The 15,726-nt window shown below is 41.1% G+C and overlaps 1 protein-coding gene across 1 annotated transcript; it reads left to right on the top strand.

Moving 5' to 3' along the window:
* Positions 1-238: 238 nt before the first annotated feature.
* LOC138416994 (prostaglandin F synthase 1-like) lies at positions 239-13,059 on the top strand. The gene is made up of 9 exons (XM_069546554.1): positions 239-322; positions 2,231-2,398; positions 2,684-2,800; positions 4,031-4,108; positions 4,524-4,646; positions 5,447-5,556; positions 6,453-6,618; positions 10,861-10,943; positions 13,017-13,059. The coding sequence occupies exons 1-9, from the start codon at positions 239-241 to the stop codon at positions 13,057-13,059; spliced, it is 972 nt and encodes a 323-aa protein (XP_069402655.1).
* The last annotated feature ends 2,667 nt before the right edge of the window (positions 13,060-15,726 follow it).

A 15,726-nucleotide genomic window follows, 5' to 3' on the forward strand; every position in this document is an offset into this window, starting at 1 on the left:
TTAACTAATGGTCATTAATTGCTCAGCCAATCTCACTTTATATAAAACTTTAGGTTATACTGATAAAAAAATCAAACAAGTTAACTCTCTGACTCCACGGGCATTAGTTTAATCACACTTCTCCTGCAATGCATCTGCTAACAATGGACAGTGCAGCTGGGGTGTTACCTTCTTGTTATTTATAACCTCTGAAGGCAGAAGAAAAAATCAATCTGCTTACTCAGAGGAACAACAGGCAATGGATCCCAAAAGCCAGAAGGTGAAGCTTAATGATGGCCACTTCATTCCTGTCCTGGGATTTGGAACCTATGCACCTCCAGAGGTAACAGTAGTGGTTTGGGGTTGAGATATAAATAGTAGTGGATGTGACATGAGCGAAAGGGACTTGGGTTGTCAAGCACTGAGCTCCTGTGTGACTCTGGGAGGGTGACGTGGTTCCACTAACCAGGTTAGAACCATGCCCTGTGAAAGGAGAAAGAGCATCGAATCTCCACTCTGCATCAGGGTCTGAAGCTGTGCTCACCCGCAGATTACTCTGGGTTTCCTTCCAGTTTCCATCTCTTTCCCAGCTTGGCAGAAGAGGTGAGACTTGGCTGTGGAGAACACTTACGGTCAGCTGCTTTGCTTTAAGGATGATTGCAATGGTGGGGTTTCTCTGTAGATTTTATTATTTCAAGAACTCTTTCCTCCTTCCAAAAAGATATGACCCAGAAAACTTTTTAGGTGGAAGGTCCTGAAGATGAGGTGACAGAAAAATAATGGGAGAAAATTGTTTTTCTACTGTGGGCTGCCTGGTAGGTGCCAGGGCAGAAAAACTTCAGCTGTGTTTTGCCCTGTGCTTCTGTTTCTGCTTGGAAACTTCTGATGGGAACTATAGTATCATTTGAGGTGATAATATGCAATCTTACAGGCCAGGTTTTGTAATGCATCTTTGTGTTGTGCTTTTATTTAAATATTGTTTTCAGTGCTGAGGTATAAGAGAGGAGCTAGTGGACAAGTCTATGCTGTAAGCCAGAAAATTTGCTATCCATCTTGTGTTTATAGTATGTAGTTGTGACAATGGACTGGTCCTTAAACGTTGAGCCTCATGTTTTTCATCTATAAAACCGATGGAACTAATTAGACGCATTTGGAGACAGAAGACAGTACTTTGTAGTACAAATTGGTGTGAGGGGAGGGAAGAGTCCAGGCTGTTACTGAAGCTCACTGGGTTCATTCCCTGGTAAACACACAAATGGCTGAGCATTTAAGAAAATCCAGGACTAACTCTAACAGAGAGAAGCTACACCAACTATCTACTTCCTTGAAACAGGAATGAGTCTGAATCACATAAAAAGAAATGGAATATTATTCAATATGAAAAATGAAATTAATCCCATCATTTCAAACCACACAGATGAACTAACTTTAAGCTAAGTGTAATAAGCCATAAATAGACAGTTACTGTATGATCTCCTTATAGGTGGAATCTAAAACAGTGGAACTCATAGGAGAAAGAGTAGGGTATTGTGACCAGAAGCTGGGGACAAGTCTAGGAAAAATGAAAAGATGTTGGTCAATAGTACAGACTTTCAGTACTAAAATGAATGTCTGAACACTTGATGTATAGCACGGTGATTATAATTAAAGACAATGGGCTATATCTTGAGATTTTGTAGAAACTAGACCTTAAATTTTCTTACAAACATGCTGTAAATTTAAGTATGTGAGGTGATGGATCTGTTGCCTAGGTTGATTGTGGTAATCATTAGCAATGTATACTTATATGAAAACATCACTTTATTCAATATATATGCTTTTTATTTGTATTCTGTGTGGCTTCATTGGTAGACAGAAGTCTTAGAAGCTTTCACATGATTCTTGATGCTCTTACCAGGGATTTTACACCTTTGTTGATTTTGCCTCAAACATCTCACGGTATAAATCTTATCCATGACTACAACTTTATGCTGAGTTCTTTGGGTCTTCCAGCAAACCACTGAACCTGGAGGTTGTCTTGGGGTCCTCTGAGGCCTGTGATCAACCACTGGCCATCTGGGATTGAAGTGTTCCTTGATACCCATTTAATCTCTGGCTGGGAACATTCAGAGAAACTATCATGAATTCATCACAACACTTGCAGAATGAACCATAAACACAAAGAAATGTTGATTCTTAGGAAGATCAATCTTGTGCCTTAGCAATCTCTTGATCATGTAGATATTAAACTTCTACGTTATTGCTTATGTAGGCTGCTAAGAGGGAAGCTCTGGAAATCACCAAATTTGCTATCGAGGTTGGGTTCCGCCATATTGACTGTGCTCATGTGTACCAAAATGAAGAGCAAGTTGGCCAGGCCATTCGAAGCAAGATCGCAGATGGCACTGTGAAGAGAGAAGACATATTCTACACCTCAAAGGTGCTGTGTGTTGAGTGTGTATAGATGTGTGCAAGTGATTTTGCCCAGGTGACAGTTATATAATAGGATCATTTTTCGGTGAATAATTGTTTGGTGAACTATTCTTACATACATTCCTGAAGTATTAGAGTTCCCTCATGGTTCAGTGGTTAAGAGTTGGTGCTTTAATGCCATGAGCCCAGATGTATCCTTGGTCAAGGTAGTAATATCCCACAAGCCAAGTGGTAAGGAAAAAAAGTTACCTAAAGTGTTATTAATACAACTTTCATTCTTTAACCTCTGCAGCTTTGGTTAACTTCCCTTCGACCAGAGTTGGTCCGACCAGCCTTGGAAAAATCACTGAAAAATCTTCAACTGGACTATGTTGATCTCTATATTATTCATATTCCAGTGGCTCTGAAGGTTAGAACTTTCTGCGCTCACATCATTTTGTATCTTGTGTTAGAATGTGCATCAACTTGCTTGGATGGTTGGATAAAGATTTTTTTTAGTAGATTGAAGGGATGATTACACTAGAGTAGAATCCCCCAAATAATCTTTTGTGATCATCTTTTTACTGAGTTTCTTTGAATCCCTTACAAGACTCCCAGGGAAAGGTATTAAATAATCTGAGTTTTTCTGCCTGAAGAGCTTGAGAAATAAGCCAGTTCTGCACACAGTCCTGGTTATGACTCCTGAGTCTCTGGGGATTTCATGAACCAAGAGTTTGGTGCAGCCGTGGTGAGCATGACACTGCCTTACATTGAACATGATGAGTTTATCTTGTCTTTCATCCTTTTAAGTTGAGCAGATTTGGTAGTGCTCCCTCTGGGTGCGTCTAAACCTCATACCTTTATAGGGACTTGGAAGACCTTGCCTACACTCTTGCCTGTCTTCAGGATGATGTTTGTAAATTGCACTTAGCCAATATGAACAGTTTACTTAGAATTCTTGATTTCAAGTTGTAGAAATCAACTCAAGTCTTCTGATGCAAAATCGCTTAGTGGACTAGGTGGATGGCAAGTCCCAGTCACAGACATATTTTAAGAGTTTCAGTACTCTTCAGAAACGTCTCCTAATTTCTATCCCTTATCATGGCTTTGCTCATGGTATGCTGTATGTTTACTGAACATTTTCCATTGGTGGCAAATATGGCCTTGGGGCTGTTCAAGGCTCATGGTCATGAATTTGAGAGCTTGTCTGGATCTTCCACATTCCATATCCACCTAACTTGAGCCTTGCTTGTTCATATGCCTGCCCTATGGCATCTGATCCTCAGAGGGAAAAGAAAGTGATTGCAATATTTATGCTGGAAATAAAGCCCGTATAACTTACTACCAGTTCTAGATCAAGAGAGGCATTTCAAAATAGACAAGTACAAGGAACAGACAAAATTCACAGAAATCACTGTGAGTCACTTTTAGGACCTAGAAAAATTGTATTTCTTCTGACATATATTAAGTATAAGAAATTAGAATAAGCCTTCATCCTAAAGACACTGCTTACAACTCCACAAACAAATCACTTTGCAGATATTAGCATCTAGAAAGTTTAAACCTATCTCATGGATGTTTAATTCCTGATGCCTTTCACCCTGGACAAGTGTTGGGAAATTATTTTGTAACATCTCTAAAACACCTGCTTCTGTTCCAGCCAGGGGAGGAATTATTTCCAAAAGATGAAAATGGAAAACTGATATTTGACTCAGTGGATCTCTGTCTTACATGGGAGGTGAGTCCAGGGAGGAGAGAATCAGGGGAGGAGCCAGGAGAGGGGGAACCTCCTTCATTTCTTCCACCTGTGAGAATGGGCTGTGGCCCATCAGACTCAGCAGTTCATGAATCTAAGGGTTGTGATGTTGAGGTTGTGGGGAGAAAACTGTTGCTGAAAAGTTCACAGAGAAGAACAAGGGAGGAGAATATGGGACAGTGCAGACAGGTATCTCTTTCCTTCCATGTGATATGTCTTCTCCAGGGTTTTTTTCTAAGGAGGAGACAGTAATTCTTCCTGTGTCATGACTTTCCCCACTTTTTTCTTCTTGATAATCAATGCTAATTCTTGATGGATGACAGTGATTACCGATGTTTCTCAGCATTTATTCTTGCTCTATCATTGCATGTAATTGTTCACCACCCCTCCCTCCCAGGCCCTGGAGAAGTGTAAGGATGCAGGGCTGACCAAGTCCATCGGGGTGTCCAACTTCAACCACAAGCAGCTGGAGAAGATCCTGAACAAGCCAGGGCTCAAGTACAAGCCTGTCTGCAACCAGGTGAGCAGCTTGGCTCCTCTCCCTCCTGCTCTTCACAACCTCCTTCTTGCACTGGAGCCTGATGTCTGTCTTTCCTCCCCTCCTGTTCATCCGACCTTTGTGGACAGAAGATTCTAGAGTGCAGAGCCTCTGTCTGGATAGTGTGAATAGAACCCAGAATGGTATCCTTGTCTGATAAATTTGGGTGGAAAAGGTGGGGAAAGCTTCTAGGTAAACTATGGGTAGAACCCAGAGGCATTTTTCTGAGATGAAATCATGACCACAAATTGGATGGAAAACTGCCTTGTAGCAAACCGTGTATAGGAAGGAAAACCATGAAAAGATGGAATGGGAAGTAAATAAATAAGACAAATCATGTAGGACTGGCTTAAGAAATTGTGTGGAGTTTTGACGGCTAAATCCTTAGTCTTGGGGGTCTCATCCTGTATGGGCCTTCAACAGGGAGCACAATACAAAAAAATGTGCTGGGGATGATGAAAACTGTCTAGGTTAGAGGGTGAAATTAAATGTTCATGGTAATATTAACAGTAGATAAAATATTTACTCTGAAACGTTTACTCAGATGTAGAGCCCATATTTTGATTACTCAATCTTGGGCTTGTTCTCCCATCCATTTCCATCATAAAATTAACTATATAAACACACTTTTCTCTATTTCACTCTTGCTGTTGATATTTCAATTTTTCAGTTAGTGTTACAGTTTTTCCCTCAGCATTTTTTTTAACCTTTTAATCTTTCTCTGTCCTGTTACTATTACCTTTGCATATAATCTGACACTCTTCTCTTTGGGCATTCTACAGGTGGAATGTCACCCTTATCTCAATCAGAGCAAACTGTTGGATTTCTGCAAGTCACATGGTATCGTTCTTGTTGCCTTTGGTGCTCTGGGATCCCAACGTGTAAAAGAATGGTACTGAATCCTATTGAAGAAAACTGGAATTTCCCCTGAAATTCAATTTTTGATGAAATAGTTTACATTGTACAGTGCTCAGATAGCTCTCATAGGCGGGGGCGGGGAGGGGGAGAGCGGGAAGGGATGGAATGAATTCTTCTCTTTTATCATCCCATCACCCAGGCTGTTTTTCCGCATTAAATTAGCTTGTCTACTCATCAGTAATAAATGTCTGCATTAAAATCTACATATAGTCCCCCAGTTGAGACCAGAGACACAGCATTATGTCATGATTTACTTATTTATTAACCAAGGAAAACATTTCTAAAAACAGATGTTCCAAGCCTCTTACCTTATGTCTAAAATTAGGATAATAATATGTATCTCATAGATCAATCATGTTAGAAAAAATTCGATGAACCATGTTTGTAAACATCTATAGTAGAATAATGATGAAATAAATGTCTCTTATTTTGAGACTTCTCAATTAGTACCTTAGAAAAGTGAAATTTAAAAATGATCCCTGTTTTTTTTTTTTTTTTTCTTCTTCTGTTTCTCTATTCATGCTCTTGATAATAGAAGAAAAACAACCTCTCAGATTTAAAGAACAATCCGTGAGTTTGGCAGTCCTGGTCTCAACTCAATAATGCATCTGAATCACCTGCAGAGCCCTGTAAACACAGAATGGGAGGTTACACAGTTGAGGTCCTGATTCAGTTTGTCTTCAGCTAAGGCATGGAATTTGTATTTCTTACAAGATCCCAAGTGATGCTGATGCTGTTGGTCCATGGACCACACTTTGAGAAGCCCTGTCTACAGTGGACCTTCTTGGTCTGTTTGAGAAGCTGAGACAAATGAGAAGACAAGTGAGCTCATTTGTCTCAGCTCCTCATCAATTCTGAATTTCCTTCCAGGGTGAACCTGAACCACCCCGTTCTCTTGGAGGACCCAGTTCTTTGTGCCATTGCCCAAAAGCACAAGCAAACCCCAGCTCTAGTTGCCCTTCGCTACCAGATACAACGTGGGGTTGTGGTTCTGACCAAGAGTTTCAACAAGAAGCGGGTCAAAGAGAACATACAGGTGATGATGAGTGGGGCCATGGGCAGAGGGCTTCTAGGGAATATCCTTCATGAGGGGCATTCTGTGTCCATCTCTCAAGACTTTCCTTGAGTCAAAATGAGTTACCTGCTCTTTCCCATGCATGAAAGGCTTGTGTGTATTCCTGGGGGTTTTCTCCACCTGATGTGACAACAGGAGAGTTAGCATGGCTGGAGAGGGTTATGGTTGGACAGAAAACAGAGATTTTTAACTCCAGTGCTATGTCTCCAATTTATTCTGTCATATTGTACAAATGATATCTTATTGTCTTTGTTCTCAATTGATGAAATTGCATTATGTGATTTTTTTAGACCTTTTTGTGTGTTTTAACAAAATACTACAGCCTGAGTGACTGATAAAAAAGTGAAATTTGTTTCTCACAGTTCTGAAGCTGGAGGTCTGAGGTCAGGGTGCCCGTGTGGTCAAGTGAGGGCCCCCCTCCAGGTCACAGGCTTCTCCTTGTACCTTAACATGGTGGAGGGGGCCACAGAGCTGTCCCAAGTCTCTTATATTATATGATATTGAAAAAATCTCATTCATGAGGGCTCCACAATCATGTCCTAATCACCTCTCAAAAACTCCTTTTCTAACACCATCAAGATGTGAATTTTGGGGCACACATTTATGGCAGTGATATTTAACTTCCTTTTTAAAATTAAATTAATTGATTTATTTTAATTGGAGGCTAGTTACTTTACAATACTGTGGTGGTTTTTGCCATACATTGACATGAATCAGCCATGGGTGTACATGTGTTCCCCATCCTGAACCCCCCTCCCACATCTCTCCCCATCCCATTCCTCAGGGTCACCCCAGTGCACCAGCCCCGAGCACCCTGTCTCATGCATTGAACCTGGACTGGCGATCGATTTCACTTATGATAATATACATGTTTCAATGCTATTCTCTCAAATCATCCCATCCTCACATTCTCCCACAGAGTCCAAAAGACTGTTCTTTACATCTGTGTCACTTTTGCGCTCTCACATATACAGTCATCATTACCATCTATATAAATTCCATATATATGCATTAGTATACTGTATTGGTGTTTTTCTTTATGGTTTACTTCAGTGTGTATAATAGGCTCTAGTTTCACCCACCTCATTGTAAATGATTCAAATGCATTCTTTTTAATGGCTGAGTAATATTCCATTGTGTATATGTACCACAGCTTTCTTATCTATTCTCTGCTGATGGACATCTAGGTTGCTTCTATGTTCTAGCTATTGTAAACAGTGCTTCAGTGAACATTAGGGTACACATGTCTATTTCAATTCTGGTTTCCTTGGTGTGTATGCCCAGCAGTGGGATTGCTGGGTCATATGGCAGTTCTGTTTCTGTTTTTTTAAAGAATCTCCACACTTTTCTCCATAGTGGCTGTACTAGTTTTCATTCCCACCAACAGTGTATGAGGAGTCCCTTTTTTCCACAACTTCTCCAGCCTATGTGGTTTGTAGACTTTTGGATAGCAGCCATTCTGACTGGCATGAAATGGTACCTCATTGTGGTTTTGATTTGCACTCTGATAATGAGTGATGTTGAGCATCATTCTATGTGTTTGTTAGCCATTTGTCTGTCTTTGGAGAAATGTCTGTTTAGTTCTTTGGCCCATTTTTTTGATTGGGTCATTCATTTTTCTGGAATTGAGCTGCAGGATTTGCTTGTATATTTTTGAGATTAGTTCTTTGTCAGTTGCTTCATTTGCTATTATTTTCTCCCATTCTGAAGGCTGTCTTTTCACCTTGCTTATAGTTTCCTTTGTTAATTTTAATTAGGTCCCATTCATTTATTTTTGCTTTTATTTCCAATATTCTGGGAGGTGGGTCATAGAGGATCCTGCTGTGATTTATGTAAGAGAGAATCCCTTGGACTACAAGGAGATCCAACCAGTCTATTCTAAAGGAGATCAGTCCTGGGTGTTCATTGAAAGGACTGATGCTAAAGCTGAAACTCCAATACTTTGGCTACCTGATACGAAAAGTTGACTCATTGGGAAAAACTCTGATGCTGGGAGGGATTGGGGCAGGAGGAGAAGGGGATGACAGAAGATGAGATGGCTGGGTGGCATCACCCACTTGGTGGATGTGAGTTTGAGTGAACTCCAGGAGCTGGTGATGGACAGGGAGGCCTGGCGTGCTGCAATTCACGGGGTCGCAAATAGTCAGACATGACTGAGTGACTGAACTGAACTGAGACTGTGACAACTATCTCAGCACAGCCCTATGATCCCGAGCCAGTCAATCAGTTTTGTTACTCAGTCATGTCTGACTCTTTGCAACCCCATGCACCGCAGCATGCCAGGCTTCCTGTCCACTGCCAACTCCTGGAGTTTACTCAAATTCATGTCCATCGAGTTGGTGATGCCATCCAACCATCTTATCCTCTGTTCTCCCCTTCTCCTCCTGCCTTCAGTCTTTCCCAGCATCAGGGTCTTATCCAATGAGTCAGCTCTTTCCATCAGGTGGCCAAAGTATTGGAGTTTTAGCTTCAGCATCAGTCCTTCCAAAGAATGTTCAGGAATTATTTCCTTTACAATTGACTGGTTTTATCTCCTTGCAGTCCAAGGGACTCTCAAGAGTCATTTCCAACACCACAGTTCAAAGCATCAGTTCTTTGGCACTCAGCTTTCTTTATAGTCCAACTCTCACATCCATACATGACTACTGAAAAAACCATAGCTTTGACTAGATGGACCTTTATCAGAAAAGTGACGTCTCTGCTTTTTAATATGCTGTCTAGGTTTGTCATCGGAGAAGGCAATGGCACCCCACTCCAGTACTCTTGCCTGGAAAATCACGTGGATGGAGGAGCCTGGAAGGCTGCAGTCCATGGGGTTGCTAAGAGTCAGACATGGCTGAGCAACTTCACTTTCACTTTTCACTTTCATGCATTGGAGAAGGAAATGGCAACCCACTCCAGTGTTCTTGCCTGGAGAATCCCAGGGACAGTGGAGCCTGATGGGCTGCCATCTATGGGGTCACACAGAGTCGGACATGATTGAAGCGACATAGCAGCAGCAGAGGGTTTGTCATAGCTTTTCTTCCAAGGAGCAAGTGTCTTTTAATTTCCCAATTATGATCCTAAGCTAGGGAGTAGGAAAAAAATCCTCTTCATTTCTAGACTCAGAACTAACTCACCATTTCTTCTGACAAATTTCACTGCCCAATGCAAGTTATGGTTCAGGCCAAGTCAAGGGTCAATTATATGGTCCCCTGAAAAATTGTTTTTGTGTTTGCATTCAAATTTGGCTCTGAAATACACCTGGAACTGATTTTGTAACATGATATAAAATGATTACCTATATATATTTTTTATTTAAATGGAAATCTAAGTGTCCACATTTTCCACCGATTTTCACTACTAACTCTGTTATATATCAAATGTTCGTAAATACATTTCTGGCCTCTCCCTTATATTTAACTATTCAGTTTTCTGTACTGTGTTAGAAAAGTATAAAATAAGTGTTGCTTCTCAGAATGGTATATTCTGCTTCTTTAAGGCTATCTTGACTGCTCTTGACTAGCTATTTCTAATTTCAAACAGTGTCACTTTATTGAATTCCACAAAATAATACGTGTTTAAGTCTTTGGTTCATGTTGCACTGAAACACTACATCACTTTGGAGAAAATGAATTTCTTGATAAAACTGAGCTTTCTGTTTCAAAATTATGATATGAATTTTTAATTATTTAGGTGTTCTCGAATGTCTAAAACACTTTTCATAGCTTTCTCCACAAAGGCATATACATAAAGTTTTTTAGATTCAATTATAGGTAATGAGTATGTTTGATATCAGATTCTTGAATAGGCTTTCATGGAGGAGTCTCCTTCTGACACTGCTTCAGCTGAATGCTGTCACCCTTAGGGCATGTTGAGGAGAGTTAATCAGTCTAATGTTAGCTCAGGTTCAGTATCGAGTCAGGAGTGTCCAACCACTGTACTTGGTAAAAGATTTTGATTTGTTTGTTTTTTCAAGTGATTCACTTAGAAAGACAAGGGACTGATGCATTGTAACATTTGTGAGATGGACAGAGAAGGAGAAGGTATGGGAAGGAGAGGTGAGAACTCAGCAGAGGCTCCCAGCCTTGTTCACCTGGAAGCTGAAGACAGACATGGCTTCCCTGTCCCCTCTTCTTGTCTCCATCCAGTGGGAAAGTCCTCCAGTCCCCAGGGGATGCCAGTTCTTGGGGGGATTTAACATGATTTTTTCCTTTCTTCCAGGTGTTTGACTTTGAACTGAGTCCAGAAGACATGAAAGCAATTGATGGCCTCAACAGAAATAGGAGATACTATGAATTTTTACCGTAAGTGACTTGCATGTTTCACACATATGTTATTTTCTGTAGCAGGCAGTTCAGTAGGGGAACTAAGCTTTTTAAAGCTTAATTCTTGGAAGACAGTCCTGATTTCCAGCATAGGAGTAAACCAGGGGCTTCCTGCAGACCTCACACCAGAGCTTTCCCCTAGGGCTTCATCTCGGACCAACCAAAATGTGATTCGAGCCCAGAACAGAGTATCAATAAAATCCCGAGTTCAAACATAGTGAATTCACTACTTTGTGCCCTTGATCCCTGTGCCTGGTGTACCTCCTCTCAGGGCTGAGAGACTCAGGAAACAGAGGGCACAGTGTCTGCAGCCCAGTGTTCATTCAAGGACTTGTGAACATGTTTCATCTTTAATTCTTTTTACATCAGGAAAATAATTATATTAATAATAACTATATAATAATGACTCCATCATGCATTACATTCTTGTTTTGTTGTTTTTGTTTAATCTCTAAGTCCTGTATGACTCTCTACCATCCCATGCGCTATAGCCCAATAGGCTCCTCTGTTCTTGGGATTTCCTTGGCAATAATACTGGAGTGGATTGCCATTTCCTTCTCCAGTGGATCTTGTGATCCTAGGGATCAAACCCAGGTCTCCTGCTTGGCAGGTGGATCCTTAACACTGAGCCACCTGGGAAGAAGGCATTCGTATTACACCTAACAAAATTACAAAATGTATTGTTGATATTTTTTGTGAAGATGGGCCCATGAAATCCAACGTACATCTGTGCTACGAAGTCCCAGGGGGCCTGCTTCCACTGTGTCCCCTAAGTGTCTGGTGGATTTTCTCCCTAATGGGCATTTTTTCTCCAAACCATCATCCATTTCTTTCAAATTGATCTCTCCATTGGCCTTTTTTTCCCTGTTACAACTCCCACATCTTCACCCTTGTTATCTCACAAAGCTGAATTACCAGTAGATCATGAGCTTAACTGACCCTCCAGTGAGTGACTGCTGTGTCCTTAGCAGGACAAACCCAGGTAAGATCATCTGGGTCTTCTGCTTTCTTGAGTAAAGACTCACGCCTGTGTTGTATCTGTTCTTCAGTGATCCATCCACTGTGGGGTCCCTACTTCCCGTACTTTGACTTAGTCACTAACATGGGATTCCAGCTGCCTAATTACTGCAGGAGGATGTCAAGACTGAAGAGACAGATGACTGATCAAACAGGGAGAAGCTGGAAGGGAGTTTAGAGAGAAGGGAATACAAATTATTGGTAAAATGAAGCCTTTGTTTCCAATGAAGGATCTCAAAACTCTCCCTATTGCTTGTAAAGCTGTATCATGCTTCTGAGAAAAGCCATGATAAAAGAAAAAATGTGGAAGGTTATTTTTCTGTACTTAGGGGCTCTTAAGTATAATTCTATGTTCTTCTTCATAGGCTGTGAATGCCTAGACTTACTCCTCTTTGTGGGCTTGGGTCAACAGCACAGCTCCTGGCACTTGGAATTGCTCAGAGTGCACTTTTTAATGAACTGAAAAGGACAAATTCAGAAAGAAAAGTAAAAAGGCCAAAAAAAGGAAAACAGAAGTAATACTAATACAATTGTTTTAATACACTATAAATTAAAAAAGGAATATTCTGACTTTGAGCTGTGCGATTATTCAGGTGCTTGTGGCAGCTCTTCAGTAGATGACAAGTTCCAGGCACTCTGTGTTTTTGGAGTGGTCATTTGCTTACCCATACACCATGGGTGTATGAAAAAGGGCAACCAATTTGTTCACTGTGCACCTTTCCATCATCTAGGGGCAGAAGTTTCACCTGCGTCTGAAATGACTGTTACCGTTACTGCCTGATCTTGTGGTCTCTTATAAATTGTAACGAGTCAAACTACCTGTCACTGTGGAGTGAATGTCACATGTGGATGTTGGGACTGGATGTGCAGGTGCCGTGTGCACATGGAGCAGGCACCTGCATGTGTGCTTGTTGGGGGAGAAGGAGGGACGTGTGTGTAGATTTGGAGTTTTAGCCCATCCTGACCGCATCATAGAGTAATGCTCTATGACAACATGACTGATTTAATAAATGAATCCTCCTCCTTCTCTTTCAGTGGTGTTGGTCACCCTGAGTATCCATTCTCTGAAGAATATTGACTCTCAACTCTCACTGAGATTCTTTGAGAATTTCTTGCATCTAGGGTGGTGAAGATTTTTGTACTTGGTGGAGGTACTTAAATGAAGTGTCTGTGCTGGGAGCCAGCGTGAGGAATCCCGTCCATGGCAAAGGTCATGAGGAAGTTGGCCTGACAATACGCAAAGGCGTGATCAAGCCTCAGGGGTCCCCCTGGAGATTCTCGAGCATCTACCCCTGAAACCAAAATCTGTCTGTTATACTACAGTCTTCTGACATTAACAGGGGCTATCCCCGACCACCTTTCTCTGGAAAATTAACTTAGAGCTCCAGATAATAATCTCCTGCATATAAAAGGAGTGTCTCAGGTCAAACCTCTCTGCTGGCAGACTAGCTTGTGTGACAGGATTATCCACACTCTTGCTACTATGTACATGATTGTTTACAATCTCTCAACCATAAACAGCACAGAGGGTCTGGAGTGTTTTGAAAGTCTTAGTTAGCATAGGGTTTTTCTAAAGATAAAAATCATGTTGGTGAAGTGTTTCATTACTGAGTTAATGATTGCTGCCAGGCCTCCATATCCTTAGGCACCTGGGAGTATGTTAATCAATGTAATTGGAATGTAGAAAAAGAAATATAGTAGTTTTGATGTTAGCAATACTAGACTTTTGAGTTAATGAATTTTCTCTTTGTTATAGATCACTGTACTCCTCTTTCTTTGTTATAAATCATTGTGTCCTTGCTATGTAAGAATGTAACTTTATCAGTGTCTTAAGACTAAGTAATCTTAAGGGAAAACAAGTTTTCTGATCGACTAACCTTTATCAATAGAAAGAAAGGTGGGGCCATAAAATGTTAATCGATCTCCAGAAGATATTGTAAACAAACGTAAGACCCTTGTAAGAACAAAGATATGCTGAGAACACTGTCTTTAGATAAGGGTCGGAGCAGCTGACCCTGCGTGACTCTGTTTCTTACATTTATCTCTGTGTACAACTAAAAGTATAAAAGTGAACCTGGAAAATAAAGAAATGGACCAATTCCTGGAAAGACTGGTTTCCCGCGTGTGGTCTTTTCTTGTTCTCTTCTTTTCTGGCTGAATTCCCATCTGGAGCGTGAAGGCTCGTCAAGCCTACTAATTTTGCCTGGGCTTCTAAGATCTGAACGGGGAGGCACTTTGTGCCTCCACTCCTTTGGGAGACTGGGAAGACGCCTGTGGCCTACGTAGGTGGTGTAAACTCTTGTCTCGGAGTTTTATTGGTTCTCTGCGTAAACCAAGGTATTCAGCCTCTTTTCTCCACTAATTTTCCTACTACACGATTCTTTCCTAATCTGTCTTTATATCTCTAATTAAATAGTTCTTTCCTAGATGCTGACTCAGTCCCCACTTCGAATTCCCTGGATCCACCGGTACTGGACCCCAGCATGTCTGAACTTTGGAAAGCTTGCCTTTCTCTTTTAAAAAATAAAAAGTTCATGAAACAATAAAGACTTCAAGTAAGAACTCTTGTTTCTGATCATTAAAATAATACCTCCAAATTATAGAAAATTTGGAAAATAGAAGGAACCAGATAGAAAATAAAGATCAGTTGTGTTTACCCATTAAAAATACTTGCCTTTGGTACATTTACTTTGTGATTTTCCTAGATAAATATGTGCATTTGTTTACTTACAAAGACAAATAAACTTTAATTGATAGGTTGTATACTTCTTTTGAAACTTAGCATACATATCTTGGTAAGCTAAAAGAATGATTAAAAAAAATCAGGTGTTGTATTTTGCTTCCTGTAAAGCAGCACATTTTACTCATTTACTCATTTTACTCATTACTCTGCCCCTGCTTAGCATTTTGATGAATCCTTACATATTTTGAGTTCGTTCACTGGTCATTCAGCAAAACTTTATTGAACATTCTTTAGAAAGACATTGTTTCATCAACAAATGTCAATAAGTGAGGTAAATTCTTGAGTCGTTAGTCTCATGGAGAATGAGACTGTGGATGATATCAGGAGAATTCAGCTGTTAGAAATGGGTGTGTCTGTTGAGATAGTTCTACATAACATCTTGCATTTCTGTACAACTATTCGGCAGAGACGCCAACTACCCTTGATCCCATACAACTTCTCATTTCTACAAAATAGCCTTGAAGATAGAGACAGTGATTCCTGCATTTCTCTGGAAGAGAAAATGCTTATTCCAGGAAGGAAGAGTGTTCATGGAACATTTTAGGGCCAGCAAGTTGGCTGATGTGGGTGGAGTTTAGTGAGGTGGGGAGACAGGAGCTGAAGACAAGTCAGAGAGCCGGTGGGGCAGGGGGTCCTTGTCACATAGGCTTTTAAAGGACTTTACTGTGAGGGAAATGGAGAAGGATACTTCCAGAACACTGCTCCTTGGGCCCCTCTCTGATAGCTGATGGCCACCCTGGCCTGTCCAGACGTGCTGCCTGTCTGAGCCGACTCTGCCAGCTGCCTACACTGCCCACTCTGCCCAGCATGGGTGGCCCTCTCCCTGGGGGTAGTAAACTGGATCCAGAGGCACTGAAGTGGTGTCTGTGGGCCGGGGAGCACACAGGCTGCCCAGTAAACTGGCCAAGTCCTGGACAACATCTGGCTGCCTCCTCAGCCTGTTCCAGGAGCAGGAGCAGGTGCATGTCTCAGGAGAGGAGTCAGGTTCCCCGGCCTCCTGTG

Source organism: Ovis canadensis, chromosome 13 (genome assembly GCF_042477335.2).
Source record: "Ovis canadensis isolate MfBH-ARS-UI-01 breed Bighorn chromosome 13, ARS-UI_OviCan_v2, whole genome shotgun sequence".
NCBI classification, from domain to species: domain Eukaryota; kingdom Metazoa; phylum Chordata; class Mammalia; order Artiodactyla; family Bovidae; genus Ovis; species Ovis canadensis.

What these genes read in the sequence shown, in the direction of transcription:
- LOC138416994 (XM_069546554.1), top strand. Translation starts at nt 239, where the DNA reads ATGGATCCCAAAAGCCAGAAGGTGAAGCTTAATGATGGCCACTTCATT. An exon ending in ACATATTCTACACCTCAAAG is followed by an intron (nt 2,399 to 2,683) that starts GTGCTGTGTGTT and finishes TAACCTCTGCAG; the next exon opens with CTTTGGTTAACTTCCCTTCG. An exon ending in ACAAGCCTGTCTGCAACCAG is followed by an intron (nt 4,647 to 5,446) that starts GTGAGCAGCTTG and finishes GGCATTCTACAG; the next exon opens with GTGGAATGTCACCCTTATCT.